Genomic DNA, 24313 nt, shown 5'->3' on the forward strand with positions numbered 1-24313 from the left:
CTCTCTAGGTTTTGGTCGCAGGACCTGTTTGGATAGGAGCCTGACACATGGTGGACCCACCAGAGCCCATAGAGAGGAACCAGGCCTGGCGGAACTTTAGGGGGAAAAAACTTGCTTCCTAGCCTGTGTTTTCCAAGGATAGACTGCTTTGTAGTGCCCGTAGCTCAGCAGCTTTGCTTCCCTCCCTCTCTCCTCTGCTCTTACTATGAATGGGGCCCTTGCTGTCTTGACGTATCTAGACTTTGTTACACAGTTCAGGGGCCGAGGTGGAATTGTGCAGCCGTGGGGTGGTGAGCACAGTGAATGGCCAGATGTGTACTGGCCAGCCCAGCTTGTCAGTGTAGGATGTGTAGGATATATACACACATAGTATGTGTGTGTACACATATATGTACGTGTATGTACACATACATGTACATGCCTGTGTATATGCACACATATCCTATCATTGGTAATTGATACAATATAGAAGATGCATGTTCTCTGGCTCCCCCCTCAACTAGCCGACCACCAGAATGTCTGTGTTAACAGCAGGGGTTCCTGGGATGTTGGGGGAGGTCTCCAATGGGACTGGAGCATAAAGAACCTTAGGAGGAGGGTCTTGTCAGCTTAGACAGGTTCTTGTAGTTTCTACCAAAATTCTGAAGAACGAGTGCTCTGCTGCTCTGACTTCTCTGCCTGTCACCAGGCCTGAGTTAGACTTGGCTTCTGCCTCCTGCGCTTGTGCTGGACATAGAGGTGGAGGTTGAGGAGAGGCAGCCCCTCCAAGCTCCTGGATCCCTGTATGTGGACTCCAGTTCGTTTTTAGGGGGTAAAGACTGGTTTATACTGATTTGTCCCCAGTCCCCTCTCTGTTCTCAAGGGGACTGCAGTGTCATTGGGGTTTTTTGCCCCATTGTTTTATGGGTACAGGGACATGTCCCCTCAGTGCACTGCCGCACTCAGATTGGCCTACCTTCGCATTTCCTGCTTCAAGCCTCCGATGCATAGGGGCCACTTACCTTTCAAACGCTATTCAGGATGATGGATGTTGTCAACATAATAGTGAGTTAAAGTCTATATTAAATTAATAAGGATCACGCTTAGTTATGACTGTGTAAGTGCACATGACTGAAGAATTATGTTTGTGGTTTGTGAAGGCCACTCCAGGAGAGGATCTAAAACTGAATATTAAAAAAACCTGTTTTAGAGAAACACAGATGAAGTGTGAACGACAGCAGGGGGCACTTGTACGACAGCAAAGATAAGCACGCGAGGGTTCGGTTTGATTTTCGAACTTTAACTGGTTCCTTGGAAAGTTAATATTTTTCCCTTATGCAGTTTTCTTCATGCAAAACTGCCAGTTGGGTTTTAAGTATGAAATATTTGGCGTGATCAAGAAGTTATATTTCCTGTTGGTTGAGTAAAAATGGATTTTCTTCAAAGTTTGTTACTGTAAATTTATTTTCTTACTTTCAGATACTCTTTGGTGAGCAAGAATTTCTAGATTAAAAGTGTATTATTTCATTTAACTACATCAACATATATAAGCTTTAAAAATTTGGAACAATCTGCTGGAAACCTCAGTTTGTGTATCAACAAATTCATACTGCTCTCGACTGTGTATTACCTGTCATTCAAGGCCCTTATTGAAATACTTTCTTGTACAAAAATTATGAGTGAAAACAAAAACCAAATCCAAACAAATGTACTTCATATTTATTTGAATAGAAGTACGTACCAACAAGCACTTGAAAAATGGCTAAGAAGGTTTTACCCTTTCCACTTCATTTTGTAGCTGGTATAGGATACAAACAGCTTTCTCTTCTTTGAATAATGATGTCGAAAGGTCCTAAAGGCCAAAACAATCTTAGTGAGCTATCTGGCTCCTGAATTTCCACTGAGAAGCTTTGCTGAGAAATAACAGGATCATTTTCAGATTGGCTCTTGCACAAACTACATAATTATAGGTATTCAGTTTTCCATACATGTGACGTATCTGGCTCTTAATCAGCCCAGGAAAGTGGAGCAGAACATGTGCTGATACTTCAGATTCACAGATAAAACCTAAAACTCATTTTAACCAACTGTGTTATCATTTACTCCTACTTGAATTACCAAAGATGCTTATAGACTGGGGAAAAAAAGAACAGATTTTCCCCCTTTTTTAAATACATTTTTAATGTTATCTCCTGTTATTGTTCACATTCCAGCTAAAATGAACAAGTGCCTACCTATATATTCCCTGTGTTTTCCTGCTTGCTTGCCTTGTTCATGCCATTTTCTCTATTTGGATTTTCGTTTCTGCATCTTATTTGTCCTTCCACACTCTCAAGTGTCGCATTGTGTGTGTGTGTGTGTGTGTGTGTGTGTCCTTTCCTAATCCTTCAGGTACAATTCATATCATCTTTCTGAGCTTACATAATATTATTGAAATTCACTTAAAAGTAATAATATAACTGACAACTAACATTTACACAGTCTTTTGCAAAATGCTTTCACATATATTAGCTCTTTTTTTTTATTAGTTTCAGGTGTACAAAGCAACGTAATAGTTATAGACATTTATACCCCTCACAAAGTGATAACCCCCCCCAATCTACTACCCATCTGACATCGTATTTAGCTGTTACGATACCATTGACTATATTCCCTATGCTGTACTTTACATCCTGTGACTGTATACACACATATATATATAAAATTATAGATGACATTCAATATTATTCTACTTCAGCCTCAGGTGTACACACAGTGGTCAGGCATCTACACAGTCTATGAAGTGGTCCCCCTGATGAATACAGTGCCCATCTGGCACCCTACATAATCATTATTGATTGTATTCCCCATACTGTATTTCATATCCCTGTGACTATATTGTCGCTACCAATTTGTACTTTCTAATCCCTTCACCTTCTCCCCCACCTTACCCCCTCCCATCTAGCAACCATCAGTTTTTTTCTCTATATCTCTGAGTCTATTTCTGTTTTGTATGTTCGTTTATTCTGTTCTTTAGATTCCACATGTAAGTGAGATCATATGGTATTTGTATTTCTCAGTCTGACTTATTTCAGTATATAATATTCTCTAGGTCCATTCATGTTGTTGCAAATGGTAAGATTTCATGCTTTTTTATGGCCAAGCAATACTCCATTGTATAAATGTACCAAAGTTTCTTTATCCAATCGTCTATGGATGGGCATTTCAGTTTCTGTATCTTGGCTATTGTGAATAGTGCTGCAATAAACATATGGTGCATATGTTGTTTTGAATTAGTGTTTCGGATTTCTTTGGAGAAATATCCAGGAGTGGAATTACGGGGTCATAAGGTAGTTCTATTTTCAATTTTTTTGAGGAACCTCCATAGTGTTTTCTATAGTGGCTGCACCAATTTGCAAGCCCACCAACAGTGCACAAGGGTTCCCTTTTCTCGAAATCCTCGCCAGCACCTGTTGTTTGTTGTATATTAGCTCTTTTGAGCCTCACAGATAGTTTATCATTCCTGTTTTGCAGCTGAGGAAACTGAGGCTTACAGAAGTTAAGTGGCTGGCCTGAGGGTAACACACAGTTAGAGCTGAATATAAATCCTATGACGTCAAACCCCTTGTACTTTCCACCAAACAGTGTTATCTTCTGATTCTTATCCCTTGCTGCTACTGTGAGTTACAGTAAATGTCCTACGTGGTGCACGACTTTGTGCTGTCCTTGAAGGCCTTGTTCTTTGTTACCCTCGTGTCACACAGCAGGGTATTGCACATAATAAGGCACCAATAGACATGTGTCAAAAGCTGATAATGAGTCAGGGAGATGGTGATGAATGCATGTGCCTAGTCCAGTGCCGGGCACATTGATGCCTAATAAATATTTGCTGAATTTAATTGTAAAATGGATCAAACACCATAGTTAATAACACATGATATTACCTCGTTCAGTTTTCCCCACAACTAAACGAGGTCAGTACTATTTTTCTCTCCATTTTACACTTAATGAAACAGGAACAGGAAGACTAAGTGCCCAGCCGAAGGCCACACGGGTGGTAAGCAGCAGAGCTAAGTTTTCCACTGACAGGCAGGCAGCTGTAGAATCCGCATGCACTCTTAACCATTACGCCATAATCAGTTGTTCAGGATATTTTTGCACTATTAGGTTCCTCCTAGACTCCTTTCTGTCTTGGGTGTGGCTCAAAGAAAAGCAGAAAGAGCATAGCTCTTGAGAGTGCTGTAGAGGAGTGGTTCTCAAACTTCAGCCTGTATCAGAATCACCTGGACGTCTTCTTAAAACCCAGATTGCACACCCCCAGTTCTGAGAATTTGTATTTGTAACACGTTCCTAGGAGATGCTGCTGCTGCTGCTGCTCTCGGACCACTTGTGTGTAGGATATAATAAGAGCATGGACTCGGGAGTTAAGCTGCCGGTGTTTGAGTCTCAGCTCTGCCTATTACCATGAACTTGGGCAAGTTCTTTCTGTGCTTCAGTTCTCGTCTATAAAGTGGCTGTACTGATAGCACCTACATGGTGGGATTCTTAGGGAGACTGAATGACATACCACGTGTAAAATGCTTAGGATGGTGCTGGGCTCGTAGTGAACATGCATTGTTAGCTACAATAATGGTGTTAAGACATAATTCCTTCCTTTGTAGATTTGTACAGTGTAGTTACTAAGACTAGACTTAAATCTAATAAGTAATAAAAACTGGCGTGAAATCAGGTATTACTTCATGTGGTACTGACTCGAAAGTACCGTAGAGGTGAAGTGCATGTAGGTTGTAGGGCAGGAGAAGCAGTGGGGGTTCAGCAAGGAGAGGTACGTGGGAGTAGAAGATAATGCAGAGTCATAGGATCAGAATTTAGAAGGATTGGGGTTGTCAGTGGTTTTGGTTTTACAACCAGAGAATTAGAAGGAGGGAGAGGGAGATAAATAGATAGATTGATAGACACTGAGAAAGAGAAATATGGAGCCATGCCTGTACTCTGTTTGCCAAAGAGGTAACTCCGTTTCCCATTGCTCTTTCTTAGAGCTGGTAGCCGGGCTGGAGGTGAAGTTCCTGGCAGTTTGCTCTTTGTGGGAACAGTGGCAAAAGGAAGTGGTTTGCTGTCGGCTTCTGAGGTTGGGTTCTGCAGCCTTTATCTTCCACAGCTGATTCACATGCTTTTGATTCTTGCTGAGAAAGGCAGTTGTTCGGTTTGGAAGTTTTCAGATTCCAGAGCCAGCTGGACAGCTGGCCCTGTGGTAACAATTTCCCAAACTGCCAGTCCTGTGTCGCCTCATCTCCCTGGGCTGCTTCTTTTTGACTTTGAAGCAATGTCCTATATTTAGTGACTAGCAGCCAGTTAGAGGTTGGAGTGGGTTTGAGGGGAGTCTCTCTCACCTTAGAGTTTTGGATGGATCAAGTATTTGGGCCCAGGAACAAGATGTCTCCTATTCAGAAATGTTAACCCCTTCTTCATCAGTCCTGCTCAAATGACAGCTCACAGTGCTAAGAATGTACTTCTAGCTCATGGGTAAGGAACAGTGTCTATTTTTGGGTGTCCTGAAGGAAATATTTGGGAGAAGGAGCGGGGAGAAGTTCAGACAGCTCCATTTATGGTTGAGCAATGCTTGGTATTCTACAGAAGGGACCATATGGACAGTGGGGGAGAGTTTCGCATTCTCATTGTTGACCTCTTACTCTGTCCATTCAGGGATGATTAGGGACACCTCATTAGCTATCAAAGTGGGACACATATTTCTTGGGACTCACGTGAGCCTCAGCCCGGAATCTGGGCGTCTCTGCTCTCCCCACCTGCTGAGTCACCACCCAGGAATGGCAATAGCCAGGTTGCCGCCTGGAGCACCTGGAGTGTGCGTGGAATGATGCCCTGTTGATGGGTCGTGGTCTCCTAGACACGGCTCGGGCCTCTCCAGGCCTGTTGGAGTGATAGGCTGGGTCTTAGCTCCCCCTCCAGCTGGTTCCACAAGGCGCTGACCTACTTTTTAGAGACAATTAAGTGTTTGTGAGCAAAAGAAGGCGGTGACCCAAGTGAAGGTGAACCAGAGCTGCATTAAAGAAACGTTTGGAATTACTTTTTTTTTTGTCTCACACAGCAGGGCCCATCTCAGCCCTAGGCTGATGCAGGGGCCAAATCTCAGATGCTTATCCAGATCACCAACTCTTGAATTCTCACTCCATCAATCAGTGTCCTTTCATATAAGAAATGACCTTTTATAATCATTTGAAAGGAAGTTGGGGCTCCTAAGAGTGAATCAGCGCTATAAGCCAGCAGTCGCTTTTGGTGGCAATGTCCTTGGTTCATTGGTGGCCCCTCTGAGAGGAATCTAATGTTTCTTTTTGTACAGGCTGGGATAGTAGGTGGGATGGAGCTCAGATCTTTAGGGAACGAGGGAGTAGCTTGTTGAAGTAGTCCTGTCAACTTCTCCCAGGGTTAGACTCAGGTTTTGCAATGAAAGGAAGTGAGCTCCCTTTCCCATCTCTATCCTAGATGTCACTTACCTTATCAGCAGACCCCAGCTTCTGCTTCCCTGTTGCATGTGGTTATGATGCCTAATTCGTTGTCCTTACTGTCATACTTCAGCCCTGAGAAGGGCCCTGAGAAGGACAGTGATTCTTGTTCTCCATCACTGGCTCTGGGACCTGAGGGTATTGCTAAACTAGCAGTAGGCAGTTTCTTAAAGGTTTTTTGTTGTTTGTTTTTTAAAGTTTATTGGGGTGACAATGTTAGTAAAGTTTGTAGGCAGTTTCTTAAGGGTTTTTTTTCAGCAACTCCACACACGACAAAGCCTATGATCTCCAGTCAACGAAAAGAATAGTTACTGATGCTGAGCCTGGAGATCCAGATCAAATCTTAAAGTTCTGGAAGGAAGAAGCTTAGGAGAATGCAATCCTGCCACTTTCTCATTGGAATGAATTCCTTCTCACGACCTCTGAGGTATCAGCCCCATTTGAAGAACTAGTTTCCATATCAGAGCACACTTTGAAGTCAGCGTGGTCTTGTCGCTGGCAAGATTTCTTGAGCATTTGAGGTGACGAAACTTGCGTGCCTCCTCCTAGAAATTCTAGAGTCTGCTCACAACCTCCTTTCTGCCACTTCTCCTATTTATTCCTCTCTGTCCGCGAAACCTGGTGTCTGCCGATGTCACAGTCAGCCCTTGGTGTCCTGCCTTCCCTACCTGCCCTACGTGACAACACTGTCTCCCTGGGCCGCACCCTCCTTTCCTTTCCCCGCGCTGGACCCACGTTCATTGTCACCACGGGGCTGCTGCATAGCAGTGTGCTGACCGGCTCCTTTGCATATTCGCAAGCCGCAGCCACAGCTTGACTTTCAACCCTGCCCTGAAATCTTTGTTCTTTTCTCGTGGACTCCCATTCCTTTCCTACAGCAGCTGTTCCAAACTTGCATCGCTCTCCTCCAACGTGCTGCTCCACCCGTCTGGTAGGCTCTCAAGTCGTTTAGCCTTTGCTTCCCACAGCTCCACCTCTCACGTTACTTGTGATCTCCTCTAGTCCTCACCTCCTTCCTCCTGTTGCAGGGGCCTCTGGGCACGTATGCGGTTTGTGTTCCTAGTCTCTCCCCACCTAGTGACTCCGTAAATATGCTCAGGTTTTCTCTGTCCTAGAAAAAAATTATTTTACGCTTGTCTCTTCTTCAAACTAACTTTACCTTTTTTTTAAATTTAAACCACTAACCCTCTTTAATGGCCTTTCTTATATTCCTTTAGTCATCTTGACCCACCACAGGCTGGCTTTGGGGCCCATACCCCACTGAATTCACTCGTTTGTGATGGACCTACTTGCAGAATTCCTTAGTCTCTTTCAGTTGTCATGCTGTTTGACCTTGTCACAGCAGCCAACACTGTTGGGACCTCTTTTCTTCCCCCTCACGCTGTCTGCTCTCCCTGGGCGAGTGGGCTTGCTCTGGCGACTTCGTTCATCAGCTTTGTGTGTACAGTGGTGATTCTCACATCAAATCGCTAAGTAAGAACTTTCCCCTGAGGTCCAGACTTGTATTTTCTAGTGAATATTGTCCTTTTTCACTTTGAAGTCTACAGAAATTCTCATGTAACATATCCAGAACCAAGCTAATCATTGTTCCGCTTCTTTCCCCACCCAAACCTGCTTCTCCTCCTGTACACCCCGTCTCACAGACCAGCATCGCTCTCCACCTCCTTGCTAGGAAATTCAGTTTGGTTTGTCTATTTTTTGTCTTCCTTCAACCTCCACAGAGGTTAGATTGGACCCTAACCTCTGTTCTAGCTCAGAAACACCTCAGCGTCCGTCCTTTCCCCTCCGTCCTGGCTGCACCCCGGCCCTGTTTCCGACCCTCATCATCTTGGGCTCACTGCCTGTGACCATGCCATGTTTCTGCTTAAAAGCTCCAGTGCTCACTGCCTTCCGTTTACAGGGTAAAGTTCAGACTTGTTAGCATGGGTATGATTCTCAGTTTTATCCTTTGTTCATGCTGTTTCCTATGCCTTGAATGTTCTTTCTACTTTATCTGCTGCACAAAGTCTTGTTCATACTGTAATTTTTCATTACAGTTCAAAACTAGCCTTTTATGGTGTTCCAACTTCTTTCCTCCTACCCAACCAGGAAAAATTGGATGTCCTTCCTCATCTGAGTTCTCATGGCACTTTATACATCCCTTTGTAATAGCACTTAACATCTTATTTTATAATTATCTGTTTCATTGTCTCTTCTAGACCATGAATTCAGTGAGGGCACACTACCTTCTTTATCCTTGTTTCTTTGGTGCCATAACAATCGGTTGAATTGTTGGGTTGTATATAAAGTTGCTGCTGTCCCTAGAAACAGGGTGTTTGGAAAATCTGAAAGAGCTGTGCTACTGGTGGATATTAGTTGTGGTAGAAGATCCCTTCCTCTTTTTGTTTCACAAAATATCCATGTTTATTGTATGAAAGTGATAAAATAATAAAACTATAAAATTAAAGTCACCTAAAATCCCACCATTTTTGGATAATTGCTGTAAACATTTTGCTGTATTTTCTTTTAGACATTTTCTTCTGCAAATATATACATGTAAATACATATTTTGCAAAAATTACTGTTTGTGACTTGTTTTCTTCACTTACTGTATGAGGAAAATCATTCAGTGTCAAAAAATATGTATCCACATGATAGTTTCTATTGCTGCCACTAGTCCCTCGTGTGGGTGTACTGCACTCGAGCCGGTCCCTGTTGTTGGACTTGTAGGTAATTTTGCATTGATGCTCTAAACAACGAGATGAATACACCTGTGTGTGTGTGTATGTGTGTGTTTGCACACTTAACCACGCTTCTTTTATATAAAGTCCTAAAAGTGAAATTATCACATTAAAAGTCATTGCACATTTTTGAAAATTTTAAATAAATTTTGCTAAACTACAAAAGTTGTACCACGTGATTCAGTTGTTGCACTTTGTTGAGATGTTTTTTTTCCTGTGGTAAGTTTTGTGTTGCTGTTGGAGGTTTATGCTCTGGAATGATTTCATTAAGGCTGTGTTTTACGAACATTGATCTGACAGCATATGCAACATGAGGTAGATGAAAAGGAGGGAAATCCATTTTTTTGAGGCTAGGTTAGCAATCCAGGTGAGAGGTAATAAGGATTAGACAGGCGAGGTTGACAGTTAATAAAGAAGATGGTTGTGAGAGGCGTTTGGAAGATCTGATAGGTCGTGATAGTGGGTTGTGTGAGGGATGATACTCAGAATGGGAAATGAAAAGGACGCATTGATTTGGGAGGGAAGGTGTGGATTCACTTTGAGTAACTTGAGTTCTAGATGCCGTGGCATGCCAAGGTGGAAATGCCCCACAGGTAGCCGGCACCGCAGAGCAGCAGGTAGAGGAGAGGCGGGGCTCAGCCTTCTCGCCTGCTAGTGAACGCTGTCCATAACAGCCCTTCCAGCGTCTTTGCCAACTCCCCCCTCACACCTAAGCCACACAAGACTGTCTTCTTGGGCACCTTCATGCACTGTGTCTGCCATATATTAATAGAATCTTGCCCACTGTTCACAACCCGCCTCAAAGCCCGCTGGGAAACCTTCTCTGATCACCCAGCTGAAGTTAGTTCCTAGTTTCCTAAAGGCTAGTGGTCATTTTTTTCCTGTATCGTTTATACTGTACTTTAATACCCTATTTGTACATGTGCATTATTTTCTTCTACAAGATTGGAAGATCGTAGAGGTGTGGACTGTATCATAAACTGCATTTTGTCTCCCATGTTGCCGGCTCCGTATTTTGCACATAAGCGTCCACAAATATTTGGTGATTCATGGAGTGAATGGAACCAACTTTAGTAGTAGCAACACATTAGATCATCATCATTCAACACCTAACACCTAATAAAGTGCTAACACTATTTTGTGAATATTTTCCTATTTATTTTTCTTAAATAATGCTCAGATGTATTATGGGAGGGGAAGTGGACAACAAGATGTGAAGTGAGAACCCCCTTTTACAGCTATGTTCTTTGTTTTCCCCAAGATCCTTAACACGTTGCGTACGGCGGGGTTTAAATCCCTCATACCCCTCTGTTCCGGCAGGTTTTTAAAAGAAACTACTTTAAAATGCACTCTTCTCTTTAAAGCGTAAATGCTTCTATGTCATTTATTATTTTTCTATGGAATTTTTTAGGATTTACTCACCTATGATGTTAGTAATCCCTCCTGGTGTGATACTGCAGAAAGCAGCTTCCTTTGTGCAGTGGGACACGACAAAAATTGCATATGTACTGAGTTTCACTTCTCACTTTTTTTGATGCACACACTTTACACACCCGTGTGTGATATTTTTTCTTTCCTCTTCCCACTGTGGGCTCCAGATGATGCGTGGCCAAATCTCCCGAGAGCCTGGCCGGATTGTCTTCCTTGGGGGCCCGCTGCGTAGGCACTTTCACAGCTGGTTCCCTGTCGCCACTCGTCTCACCTCCCTGTCTTGGCCTCTCACTGCTCTGCCCAATCTTTTGAAATTTCGAATCGTGCAATGGAGAACAATGCGGCTTTGAAAAAAATCCATTCTAACGCGAATGGTAGCATTGTTGCAAAGCAATGCATGATATGGTGAACATAGCAATGCATGGTAGCATTGTTGCGTAACTATGGCCAATAATATGAAAATGATTCCTTTCAACTTCCTATAACTTTGCATTGATGAGGTTACAATATGTATTTCATGAGGTATCACCGAAGAGTTAAATAAAATAATTCGGTGTTTTTCCAAAAATAGCATAATTCAAAATCGCCTAAGGGATACTAAGGTTCCAAATGTTATAAACAAATCACTACAGTTCTGGAAAACTCTGTTTATTCGTACATCCACTGTTGTGAATGTAACACGTGAAATGACTCATGGGTGAAAAAATGTATCCGATTCAAAATCACTATTTTTTTAGAAAAAAAGATAATATGAATTCTAAAAAGTGTACATATGATGCAGACTTTATTCATTAATGATATTTGCCCGTTAGATATTAACAAAACACAAATAATTCAATAAAATATGCAAAGTAAAAAGAGTCAACAGTAAAAACGAGAATTCTCGTTATCCGTACGCAATGTGTTAAGAGTGGTATATACCTGCCCTTTAGCTTCCAACTCTCTCCATTCTCCTGAAATTGCTGTTGTCAAGGTCACCAATCACCTCCTAATTGCCAAATCCAATGGTAATTTTCAGCTCTGATTTTACCTGACCTTTCTGTGGTATTTGACACTAATATGAAACACTCTATCCTTGAAAGTTCCTCCTTCCCTAACTTTCTGTGACCTTATCATTCCCTGATTTCCTTTCTTCATTTACAGGTTTATCTTCCTTAAATAAAGGTGTATTCTAAGATTTTGTTTTTGGCCCTCCGCATGGTTTTCTTGAGTGACCTTATTTATACTCATGGTTTCAACTGCTGGGCCAGATCTCACTCCTGAATTTGAAACTTATCTCTGAGTACTGGAGGACTTTTGGATATTGTGAAGATATATTTTGCTCAGTGTGTTCCAAACTGAACCCTTCTTCATGCCAGGAAACCTGCTTTTCTCTCTCCTATTCCTTACTTTATGTAAGGTACTACATACAGTTAGGGCTTTCAGGTAGGAATTCCCGCCCGTTCTCAGGAATTTTTTCCACTTTCCTGTTCTCGAATCCCGAGGTATAAACTGTTTTCTGTTCTCCACTATGAATTGTTTCCACAAAGTGACAGCCAATACTACCAGCCACCTGGGTTCAAGGAGCCAATTTTCCCAATTTTCCCGACAAACTTTTCTCGGGATTCAGGAACGGGAAAGCGAAAAAATTCCTGAGAATGGGCGGGAATTCCCGCCTGGAAACCCTAACTACTATATCTTCTACCCAGTCACACAAGTGACTTGAGAATCTTCCTTCTCTTGGTCCACCCACCCCACCCTAAATCAAATAAAATTGTGATCAAATAATGTATAATTCTACTTCAGCTCTCACATCCCTTCCTTTCTTCCCATCCCAAGTACTACTTTCTTCAGATTGTTATTTCTCAGCATATATCTGTAACAGTGTCCTAACTGGTCCCCCTTCCTTCGTCTTGCTCCCTTTCTTTTCACTACTGCTAGAATGCTCTTTCTAAAATGAAAATCTGATCATAAAAGAATAGTCACTCCCAAGTGGAAACAAATCATGGCTTCCCATTGTCTTTGGGTTGAAGTTTGGTTTCTTTAACATGGCATGCAAGGCTTGCCTGTCCTGCCTAACATGGCATGCAAAGCTTGCCTGTCCTGCCATCATTCTTCCAGTACTGAGAGTACCCTATACTCTGTCCATACCAGACTCCTTCTGGAAGCCTTCCCTAGGCTTCCAGAGTCTTCGCTTTGCTTCTGTGCACCTGTCAGCATCAGCTGCACTACTGCTGTGTATTGGGTCATGTGCTTGTCTCCCTCACTCCACTGTAAGATGTTTGGGGCAAGAGGCTCTGAGCTCTTCATGTCAGTGCTCTCTACACGTGTGGTGCAGGGCAGGCACACAGGGTCAGCTTGTTGCATGTGGGAATGATTGAGTGAGAAGGGTATGTGGTCAGTGGCAGTGCTGGGATCAGGATTCGGAACCTCGGTTTTTGGCTTTTCAATTTCCATTTACTTTTTGACTAGGTAACCCATTCACATAATTGAATATTCAAAAGGTCCAAAAAGACGCACTGTGAAAAATCTTTTATTTTTTCACTTCAACCATCCTTTTCTCCTCCCTGAAGACAGTGTTCTCAATTTCTTGTGCTTCCTTCCAGAAATGATATATGCATTTATTCATTCGCATATCTTATGAATTAAATCAATTCAGCAAATATTTATTGAGTACCTAGTATGTGCCAGGTACTATGTTAGGCTCTGGGGATAAACAGTGAGTGAACAAAACAGGTAACAGTCCCTGTCTTTATGGAACCTAAGTTCTATGTATTCTTCCTCCTTTTTTTTTTTTACTTTCTTTTATTTTTTTTATTTTTATTTATTTTATTATTTTATTATTATTTTTTAAAGATTTTATTGGGGAAGGGGAACAGGACTTTATTGGGGAACAGTGTGTACTTCCAGAACTTTTTTCCAACTCAAATTGTTGTCCTTTCAGTCTTAGTTGTGGAGGGCACAGCTCAGCTCCAGGTCCAGTTCCTGTTTCTAGTTGCAGCGGGCGCAGCCCACTGTCCCTTGCGGGAGTCGAACCCGCAACCTTGTGGTTGAGAGGAAGCATTCCAACCAACTGAGCCATCTGGGAGCTCAGTGGCGGCTCAGCTCAAGGTGCCGTGTTCAATTTTAGTTGCAGGGGGCGGAGCCCACCATCCCTGGCGGGACTCGAGGAATCGAACTGGCAACCTTGTGGTTGAGAACCCACTGGCCCATGTGGGAATCGAACTGGCAGCCTTCGGAGTTAGGAGCATGGAGCTCTAACCGCCTGAGCCACCGCGCCAGCCCCCCCTCCCTCCTTTTTTTTAAAATATAAATGAAAGCTAACATACACTCTGTTCTGACCTTGTTTTTTTGTTTGTTTTTTTACTTATTATATTTTGAAGATTCATCCATATCAGCACATAAAGACCGTATCAGCGCATAAAGACCTCTTTTTTCCTCCATGCTTATTATTGTTATATGAATGTACTGTTATTTAGCCAGTTCCCTATTAATGGACAGTTTGCTTTTACAAAATGCTATAATGAAAAATTTTGTTGTACACTTGTCACTTTGCATATGTGTATCTTTAGTAGATACATTTATACCCACTTCTCCTTAAACACGTTGAGGTTTAAGGAGAAGTGGGTATAAATGTTCATAGAGGTTCTGCTTATTAGGTACTTTAGCACCTCCTGAACCATGTGACGTCTTCCCACAGAATGTTATCTTGGACTTGAGAGCAATACGTTTCTTAGAACTCATACCCTGCCATCCTGGAGTTACCACAATACAGTCTCTCTGTCTGTCTGTCTATCTATCATCTATATCTATCTATATTTATTTTAATATAACTTAATTGTTAGCAAAAGATAGCATCAGAGATAAATTCTATTATGCTATTTTTAGCATCCAGAATCTACTTCTCAAAAATATTTATTTTATTTCCTTCCTCTGCTCAAAAGCAACAAAGGAATGCTTCCGGAAATTGGTGGCCTGTCTTTCTGGAGACTTGTTTTGTTTCCTGGTGGAGGAGCCCAGGTGAATTGAGTCAGCAAGTGCTTCCCCCCAAGTTTGTCAGAATCATTAATGTGGCTCCTTAGCAGGGACCTTCCTTTAACTGACTTGGGGGTACAACTGTGTGTGGGTCCTGATGGAGCTGGTGAGACAAACTGTTCTTGGAGGGGTGGGGGAAGCTGTTGATGTCTTTTATACCTGTAATATACCTATAGCTGTGTCAGTATGCTTTTGTTGAAGTAAATGTCCTTCCTGTCTCTTCTGGAGATCTGTAACCTCTTTCCAGTGACTCTTGCCTCTGATCTTTTATTTCGGTCCTCAGAATGCCCAGCAGTGAGGCATTTGCATTACCCGATGATTTTATGAACTGAGAGGGGAGCCTTAGTGTCAGGAAGGGCTGGCATCTGAGGTCTTGCCGGTGCAGATTCATCCTCAGAGCAGGTATTTTTTGCCTTCCCTCCGGATTGCTCAGTCCTTTTTATGTTTTTGGTCAGTAGTATTACATCACCACCGTAGGGAGGAGAGGAGTCATAGGATTCACCCATTTCTCCATGGACCACACAGCCAAAAAGAAAAGGATCAAGGAGAGGGCTGATTTGAGGGTCTGTGGCCTAAAACATGGGCCCTTTCTAAGCTCCTTGTCAGGCCCTGTGGCATACGTCTGATCCACACAAAGTGCCTCTCTAGGCCTGGGGTGAGCACAAGTGGGCAAACCTTGGACTCTTGTTGCCAAACCTGCACTTAGTTTCCAGTCAAGCCACCCTTGGTCTTGCCATTTCAGTCCGCTCCTTCTAGGCATGAGGTGTGACTTCTTTTGTCTTCTGTTCCTCAGCCCTGCAGAGGGAGCTTTGGCCCTGGGGACAACTCTTTCTTCAGATGGCAAACTCATTTTCTCTCCAGCAGGCCAGAGGGACAAGGTGTAATTCAACCCCTCTCTCCATCAGACACTGCTGCCAGGGGGAGACAATGAAGAAAGTGATCTTTGTTGTTCCCTGAATAGGACCATGAACCTGGCACCTGCTTTTGTTACTGGCTTCTTAAGTCACTGGAGACATTTTTGCTGGCTTCCTGGGTCAGCAGCTGCTTTGGTAACAGTGGCAACTGGCTATCAGGGTGTCACTTCTGCCTCAAAGAAAATGGATGTATTTCTATGAGGAGAGGTACCTTTCATGTCTCTAAGCCTCTTGTCTTCAGGGCTCGTTTAGAGAAGGAGCGCTGGACGTCAGCTGTGCCCTCCCTCCGTTTGACCACTCGTGACCCCTGTCTGCTGTTAATCTGAGGAGACAGGTTCATTCCTTTTTTTGTCCTGCTCTCTCTCATTAGCCTGAGTTCTGCGTTCCCAGCACCTGCGTAGGTCAGTGGCTGGTACATGGTGAGTATGCAACAGATGTATGTGGAATGGATGATGGGTGAATTCCTTCAACTGGCTGTCCAGGTTTAGTTTCACTGACCCTGCTGTGAGGGGCTTGTGCGGGGAGGACCTTTGTTTTTAGGAGAAAGATTGCTTCAAAGGAATTATGGACGGTATTGATTTCTAGGTGTTCTGGGGGAACTTTGAGAACTCCAAGATAGGACTTGTTTCCTCCTCATTGGGCCGAGAACTTCATCCTCAGTTATAACTCTCTGCCAACTCTTGCCCTCCTGTTTCAGGAGTAATACCCTGAACCTGACTCAGGCTTTCTTTTCACCTGGGCTGTGGCATTCCTGAGCCCACGCGAGGCAGGGCAGGGCAGGGCTTCCTTTTTAGCTGTTACCTCATCGTCGAGTCAGAAGCCCCACGGCTGACACCTCATGCACTGTGGGCAGGACTTCCGGATCTGCCTGCATCCAGTCAAGTTGCACTCAGCTCTTAGGTGTCTGTGCCTTGGTAAAGGCTGTTGGAGACAGCAGGGCTTTTTTCCCCCTTTGTCAGCAGTTGGCCAGAGAATGCCTATTCGACTGCCAGATCCTAAGCCTTTCACATTTGTCTGTCTCTGGAATTTAGGGCAGAATCTCACTTACCACCTGAGGTTACATCTCACTGTTTTCCATTGTGGCACCTACTGGAGGATAAAAGATGAACAGTCACGAAGAGCATATGGGCATGTTAGGCCACAGAGCTCTGGAATGCTCCGATTCCGGGGAAAGGGCCGTGGTCTGCAAGAATACAACTGGAGTCCTGGCCTTTGACCTCCTCTTGCTTTCCCAAGAGCCTCATGTTGGAACCGTCACTCACTCAATAATTCCAAACATCCTTGTTTTTGTTTAATTTTTATCTGATATGGTGAAACACAGAGGAAATGACAAGCCAGCATGTGTTGTCTTTTAAATGCACTTAGTTCAAGTAGCTATTTTAAAACTCAGTTGTTCCTGCCATTAGATTCCTGTTGTCTGGGCTGCTTTTCCTCCCTCAGGTGGGAGGCGTCTCTGATAGAATGAGTTTTGTGGAACATTATATTGGACACACTGAGTTCTACCCCAAATCACTGAACAGCAGCAGCCTGTGTGGCAGGTGGCTCTGAAAAACGTCAGACCTGGGGAGGGGTGCCTCTCTAATGAGGGGTCAGTCAGTGGAGTCTGACCTGACTCGGTTGGCTGCCCATGGTTTCCTGGGATGCCACGGTAAAAGGAGCCAGAGTACCCAGCTCAGGTTTGGGAAACATAGGTACTTTCCATGCTATCTCATTGGCCTGATGCATGGCTTTTAGACAGGTTGCTTACCCTCTGTTTTCTCATCTGTAAATGAATATTTACAGTTACATTCATAAAAACATTTTCAAAGGTGAGTATAATAATGCGGATGAACCACTTTGAATTCCTTACAACAAAAATACTATAGAAATTTCAGGGTTTCCCCCCTCTGATTATAATGTATAGCTTATCCCAAGCCTGTAATTATTGGGGGTGGGGGGGAGCAGCTAATGGAGTAGAATGAAATTTGCAGCAGCGACTGAAATCACTAAAGCAAACCAGAAACAAATGGGCTGAGTGCAGTAGTGGCCCGGAGTGGGCAGCAGTCCGGTGTGTCTGGGCTGTCCGTTCTCCTGGGTATCGCTGGAGAAGCTCCTGCCCCTCTGAACTGTGTTTGCAGCACTTAGGGACTGAGCCTGACAGTTTCTGTGTCTCTCCTCACCCTGCCTCGCACTGGATTGCTGTGCAGTGTCTCCTCTGTGTTTGGCTCTATTCCAGTCTGTAAACACGCCTGCTGTAAGGAGAGTGCAGAGTTGGTTGTTGATTTTGTAAAACCTGTCCCATGCCTTGTGATATTTGCCCAAGAGCTCCTGTTTTGGTGACATTCTTGGGGCGAGTGTGGCCCTTTAAAGGTTTCATTCTCAAATGTTAGATGAGCCTCTAGCTGGAAAGCGTTTGAGCCTCTTTCCCTACAGTTTAAACCAGAGGAGCAGTTCTCCCGGTGGAGCCTGGGCTGGGGTCTAGAGAGAAGGTGGCAGATGAGAGGCATGGGCTGTTGTGGCCTCTTGTCTCATTTGCACAGAGGAGGGGCTGGCTTCTCCTAGGGAGGTATTTCCGCTCACTGCAGCAAATGAGGGCACACAAAGGGCTGTAATGTAATGAGCCTTCTCTGGTGACGTCACTTTGTAAATGTGGTCAAAGTCCAGTTCTTGGGGGCTAGGAGACACGGTAGTAGAGATCTGTGGGTTTGCATACGCTCGCGTCTCAGCTGTCACTGCACCATGGTGCCTACTTCCAGCCACTGAACCAACACAGCTGGGCCGGGCATGAATGCTTACAAGTACCAGAAGTTCCTGGAGGGACTCAACAACCTTAGAGGTATTACAAGCCTTCCGGCTCCCTGCCTTTTGTCCTTGCTGATTGTGTGAACTCCGACTGTGGCATGTGTTGTGTGGGGTCTTTGCTTTCTATCCATCCCTTAGGGCTTAGAAAGCCCTCGTATTCCGAGCTGGCCACATTGTTTTTTGGTTGTGTTTAGGCAACTACATAGAAGAGAGTCTGTAAATGTGCTCGTGGGCGTGTAGGAGGGAATCCTCTCCTCTACTTGAGCTGCAGCCTGTTCCTTTGCTTGAATGGGCAATGAAGAAATGTCCCCTGCTGTCGTGAGCTCAGCAGAGCTCAGGGCACTCCCTGGGCAGTGTGGGTGGAGGGCTCTTGCCATTGGGCTCTGCAGCCTCACCCAGGTGTAGCTAGGGTTCTTGGGCCTGGTTTTCCACCTGCCTGTGTCTACAGTGAGTCAGGCCCAGCAGGAATGGTTGTGGGGGGAGGAGGAATGCAGGCTGGTAGGCTCAGAGATGCCATTGTAAAGGGCAAATCAATGACTTTAAAGGAGGTAACTTTTTATTAAAATGATATTTAAAGGGAATGGTGTTTGTTTTGCATGGTTGGAAACTTTTTATTAACCATAGATGAGAAAAATGCTCTCAGATGTGATGATGCAGGACTCTTTTTGGCTATTAAGGATGAAAATGAATGGAAACTTTTTCCTTACCCTTCTATAATGAATAGGTGTTTTTATTTCCACCTGTTTAGGAAGGTGCTCAAACCACCCTTCTTTCATTAGAGGTCAGGGTTCTGGACCCAGAGCAACCATGCAGCGTGGAGAAAGTAGAGAGAGGAAAAGGGTAAAGTGGGATTCTTCAGGGTTGAGGGGAACGGCAAGAGATCCAGACTCCCCTCCTACCAGAGCCTTTACTTTCTTGATCTGTTGCCTACAAAGGGATATGCAGCTATAAAAACGCTGCTCGGCTGGTCTCTCTCTTCTCTTCGCTTTTCTCCCCCCCCCCGTGCCAGCCATACATTTTTTTCAGAACTTCTGACAGCTGGAGCCAACCCTTTTTAGGTTCAGGGCTCTAAGTTCATCATCCATCAGACATGACTTAGCAAGAATGAGCAACGTTAACTTTTGCTTCCCTGTCAAAGGAAGTTTTGAGACGGCAGAGAGTCTGACATTCTTCCAGACTCACGAGGAAGAGATGGGAGGTGGGGAACAGAAACCAGTGGTGCTTCTCAGTGACTCTTCGAGTTCTTGGGCCTTGTTGGGGGAATGAAGAAGCTGCAAGAATGTACCCTTGTCCGATATAAGAGCCCCCTTTTCCTGCCCTATTTCCTGTCTTAGAGGGATCCTTCTATATTCCTAGGCATGATGCCCGTCTAACGTCAGGGGCCGTTTTCCTCCTGTGTTTACAAAACCCACAGAAAGATTATCAAACTCCATTGACCTGCATGTTCTGTCAGTAGAAGAAAAGGCTCAGAGTAAAAATCCCAGGCCTCTCCTTGGACGTTCAGCTCCTTGCGTAGTTTTACTCCCTCTTATCCTTAGCATCATTCTTCTGATGAAAGACCAGAGCTTTTTGAAGATGGACCGGTGGTGGATGGAAACTATAGGAGATTTCCTTATCCATATGACTGGGGAATATAACTTTCCTTTTGGTTCCCTTCGTGTCAGGGTTTAGATGAGCAGTTCACTAGGATGGCCGCAGCCTGTGTGGATCAGGGTTAGCAGTGACCTAAGTCGTCTCCTGAGGTTCTCAGGAGACCATGCCACTCATCACTCTGTCCTCCACTGCTGCCTGTGCTTCAGGAACAAAGAGCAGGTATAGCCTAGTGGCGGGGCCCTCCTTGTTTTCCTCCCATACAACATGCATGGAGGAAAGAGTCCTTTTTTACTCCCTAAATATAGGAGTTGTTTTGGTCCTCAGTTTCCTCTAACTCTCCTGACTTTCTCAGTGGGGCTAATGGAACAAATAGCTCTTGATTTTATCCTCTCGGGTATAGAGGTTTGAAGTCGCACCCTACAAAGGGTTATTTCTGCTTTTGGAAGAGGTTATATTGAAACCAGCTTGGCAGTCATTTGTTTTCTCAGCCCACCGATAAAGTTATTTTTTTTCCTCTTCCCTTTGCCTTGTCTTTACTAGGAATGAATGAATAACATTGCTAGGAGTGAATAACGGACCAGCTGTACCATCATGAGGAGTGTCCCTTAGGAGGCTGAGATCCGAGAAAAGACCACAGTAGGAGCAGCTCCCGCTCCACTTCCCACTCTAGACACTGGGGCTCTTTGCTGTGTTGTTTTGGTTCTATTCCTCCAAGATGAACTCACGCGCGGACTGCTAACAGGCATTAAACAACAGGATAGATACACTTACTTAGTGTCTGACATGTGGTCAGAATTCACCACATGTTAGTTGGGCCTCTTCTTTCTTCTGTCCCTCCCAGACTCCTTTGAATCACAGTGAGTCCTGTGCCTGCTTTGGTCCAAGATGAGCTGGATCAGGTCACCTTCTGAGTGCGGATTTGTGGCCCTCGTCACCCACCCACATGTTTGGCCCCAGGTCTTACTCGATCTCACCGTAGGACAGTTATGATGGTTTAGACGAGAGACACTAACTAGCATTAGGGCTATTAGTAATAACGATAAGCGCTCAGCAAGTGTTAGTTACGGACGGGGCACTGTTCTAAGCACTGTATACGTATTAATCCATGTAGCTCTTACAGTACTAACATAACAGAGACAGTTTACAGTAGTAAACCCAAGGCGTGGCTGGCATGGGAACGGGTGTCCTCTGTCCTGCTAAGGACATAACAGAGCCTGGGAGTATGGCAGCCAAGATGGCTGACTGTGTTGGTGTCTGATGCTGGGACCATTGGAATTAGGAGAAAATGCCCATGTCTGACCACGTGTATGTATAAAACACCTTCCTCTCTGAGGGAGAGTAGCATATGGTGCTTTGGAGTGAGGACAGTAGATCTGTTCTCTCCATACTAGTCTCCTTGAGCAGTGTTCTGTTTTCTAATCCTTCACTTGTATACATGTATAATAGTCTTTATGAAATAAAACATATACTATAGAGCAGTTTGTCTTATTCACCCAAAAAAAGCATCTGATTAACTCCCTTGTCTCCCAGAACCTGAATCCTTCCAGGTGGGAGAGTTCCTGGAAAGAGGGCTTGTAGGTTTTTGGCTTAGTCCTTATAATCATTTCTGGGGTGTTGTTACAGGTCTTAGGCAAGTATTTCCCCAACCCTGGGCTGCCAGGCCGACAATTACATACAAACTGTTGCTTTTGTCAAGCTCTCCTGTGGGTGGAGTTACCCCACTGTGTCCCCTGATTATGGTGAATGGCTGCTTCCCTTCATTCTTACCTGCATCATTGTGTATTCCAGAGAGGATGACAGAAAAGGGTAATTGGCTCCCCTCTTCATTTAGTTACTGACTTGGCTTTTCTCGACGTGGTTCAGCTTGCAGCCATTCCTCCGTTTAGTGAGTGGGTAATTGTTGAAGGGAGCCCAGCGGGAGAATAGAGACATTGTAGAAGTCTTTTGAAGTTTTCGTCCCCAGTTTCCTATGACTCTGCTGCTTTGATGCCAGCATTGCTGTGCAGTATATTCCATTGCTGCTGCTTCTGCTGGAAGGCTTTAACTTTTTATTTCTCAAGCCTGACAAGAACCGTAGCCATTGACTGATTTCTACCCAGGTGGACGTCTCCTGTAGGTATGACAGGTTTAACTGTTGGCCCAAGTCCTGCTCTTAGGCAGAGCTCAGTCCTGTGCTGTGACTGGTAATTGGGGATTAATTAGGGAGGCAGAGAGGTAGGTGAGGTAGAGCGATGAGAAAGTGGTTCTCTAGCATTTGCTAAGAAAAACTTGTGCTAGGTCTGGGAGATAATGACTGAGTTTTTAAAAAAAGAAATATACCCTAATGTACCCACGCATTTGCATCGTTTTCTTCCCTTGCATATGCTGTCCTGTTCCCTCTGCCTAGAATAACCATTATCCTTTTTTTCCTTGGTACCAAACTTCTATTCGTCCTTTAGTGCCTTGCTCAGTCTCGCTTTCCCCCATAGTTTTGTTGTTGTTGCCTTCCCAGGTAGAATTATTATTGTTTTTTTTACTCATCTGTGTTGTCGTAGCACTTTAAACATTTATTTTAGAGCATATCACATTGTTATAATTTAAAAAAAAATTTTATTGGGGAATACTGGGGAACAGTGTGTTTCTCCAGGGCCCATCAGCTCCAAGTCATTGTCCTTCAATCTAGTCGTGGAGGGCGCAGCTCAGCTCCAAGTCCAGTTGCCGTTTTCAATCTTAGTTGCAAGGGGCACAGCCCACCATCCCATGTGGCAATTGAACCGGCAGCCTTGTTGTTGAGAGCTCGCGCTCTAACCAGCTGAGCCATCCGGCCTCTCTCCTGGTGTTTTTTCTCTTTAGTGCCAGATTAGACTCCCATAAGAAACTCCACAGTCATTTTATAGTTGTACCTAATTTTTGGTCAGAAAATGATATTACCCAAGACTGGCCATTTTGAAACATTAAATCCAATTTCAAAGCCTGGAAATGTACCATGTACAGGTACTCTTGAAAACATTGGCAGAATAGTACTACCAGTCTGTAAACAGTTGCAAATGAGGGGTTCCAGGTGTATTTTGGGCAGTGGCAACATTATTAAGTGAACAATGTGACTAATGAGAAGGCACACACTCAATTTTGGTTCCATTAGTTCTCATGTGTTTGTCAAATCATCTCTCATTATCTTATAGCTTTACTCTGGACATGCACTTAATCGGTCAGCCTAGAAGCCTGTCCCTACTGCTGTGTCTGGGCAAGAAGGACCAGCCCTCACACCTGACATGTAACCTGCAGAGGAGGGCCTTTTTTGGGAGGTGGGGTGGGGTTCTTTTTCCCTCTTTAATGTGGCTATTAAAGAACCCTAGGAAAAAAAGCTTACATTTTTTTTTTGCCCCCTGCCATTAAATAGATGCACTATTCCGTCCTTATAGAAAACATGGAAAAACAAAAAGCAAAAACCCACCAAAAACCTACAACCCACAGATTACTATGTTAATATTTTCTTGTATTTCCATCTGCTCTTTTTCTATCCATATATATATAAAATGTTGTGTTATATGTTTGTTATTGTAATATGGTTCTGTCTTGTTCTTTATTATTTTTGTGAGCATTTTTTATGCCTTTATTTGCCTACAAGAATTATTTAACAGCTGATCCTCAAGTGGATGGATCATCTATTTAACATTCCCCAATTGTGGGGCTTGTACATTTCTAATTTTTCACTGCTCTAATATGATAATGAACATCCTTGTAAATCAATTTTCCTGTGCATCTCTGATTATCTTTTTAGGATAGATTTCGAGAAATGGAATTACGGGTCTTAACACAATATTCAAAGCTCTGGATGTGTGTTTTTAACTTTATTTCACTTTTGAAATCTACTGAGGGGACCTGTAACACTATGAATACCCCCCTGGCAGCTCTTGGCCCCTTGCTCTCTAGGGACAGCCCTGTCTTCAGGCTTGGTGGCCAGCTGGTTCAGATGTTTTATTACCCAGTTAATTTCATCATGGGCTAGGTGCCAAGTGTCTCTTTCACTTAGTCAGCAGCTCCCACATGTCATCATCACATCACTGCACTGTTCTACTCTGAAGCGTCTCCCAGAGCTCCACGCATTTAAATGGCTTCACTGATCCGCCCAACCCTAGTACCTTTTCCTCTTGTAGCAGGAGAGACCCATCAATGTTGATCAGGAAACTGCAATACCACGAGTGATCTAATCAATGCTATTTAGAAACTCCCCGCATTGGGACCCCAGATTGGTGTGAAGTTGAGATTCTCTTTTTCTTTTCTTGCTGTTACTGAGTTAGCCCCTAGCGAGTAAATTGGGCCAGCTTAACCTGATATAATAGGTTGACAAACTCTTCTGTGTCATCCCCCTTGCCGTGGGTAGGTGTCTGCCTCTGGAAGA

The 24313-nt window shown here is 43.9% G+C and overlaps 1 protein-coding gene across 14 annotated transcripts in view; it reads left to right on the plus strand.

The window, feature by feature from the left end:
* MACF1 (microtubule actin crosslinking factor 1) overlaps positions 1-24313 on the plus strand; it is a 311168-nt gene that overhangs the window by 42816 nt on the left and 244039 nt on the right. Inside the window, exon 1 of one of the 14 annotated variants that reach the window (XM_074334442.2) lies at positions 18181-18373. The exons of 12 other annotated variants lie outside the window; for them this stretch is intronic. In XM_074334442.2, the coding sequence (XP_074190543.2) occupies positions 18322-18373 (52 nt within the window). In that variant the 5' untranslated portion in view covers positions 18181-18321. Of the gene's footprint in view, positions 1-18180; positions 18374-24313 lie in introns of those variants that run through there. One more of the 14 variants, XM_074334440.2, reaches the window with a different exon arrangement.

This window comes from Rhinolophus sinicus, chromosome 14, assembly GCF_057876585.1.
Source record: "Rhinolophus sinicus isolate RSI-liver-muscle chromosome 14, RSI-T2T, whole genome shotgun sequence".
Lineage (NCBI taxonomy): Eukaryota > Metazoa > Chordata > Mammalia > Chiroptera > Rhinolophidae > Rhinolophus > Rhinolophus sinicus.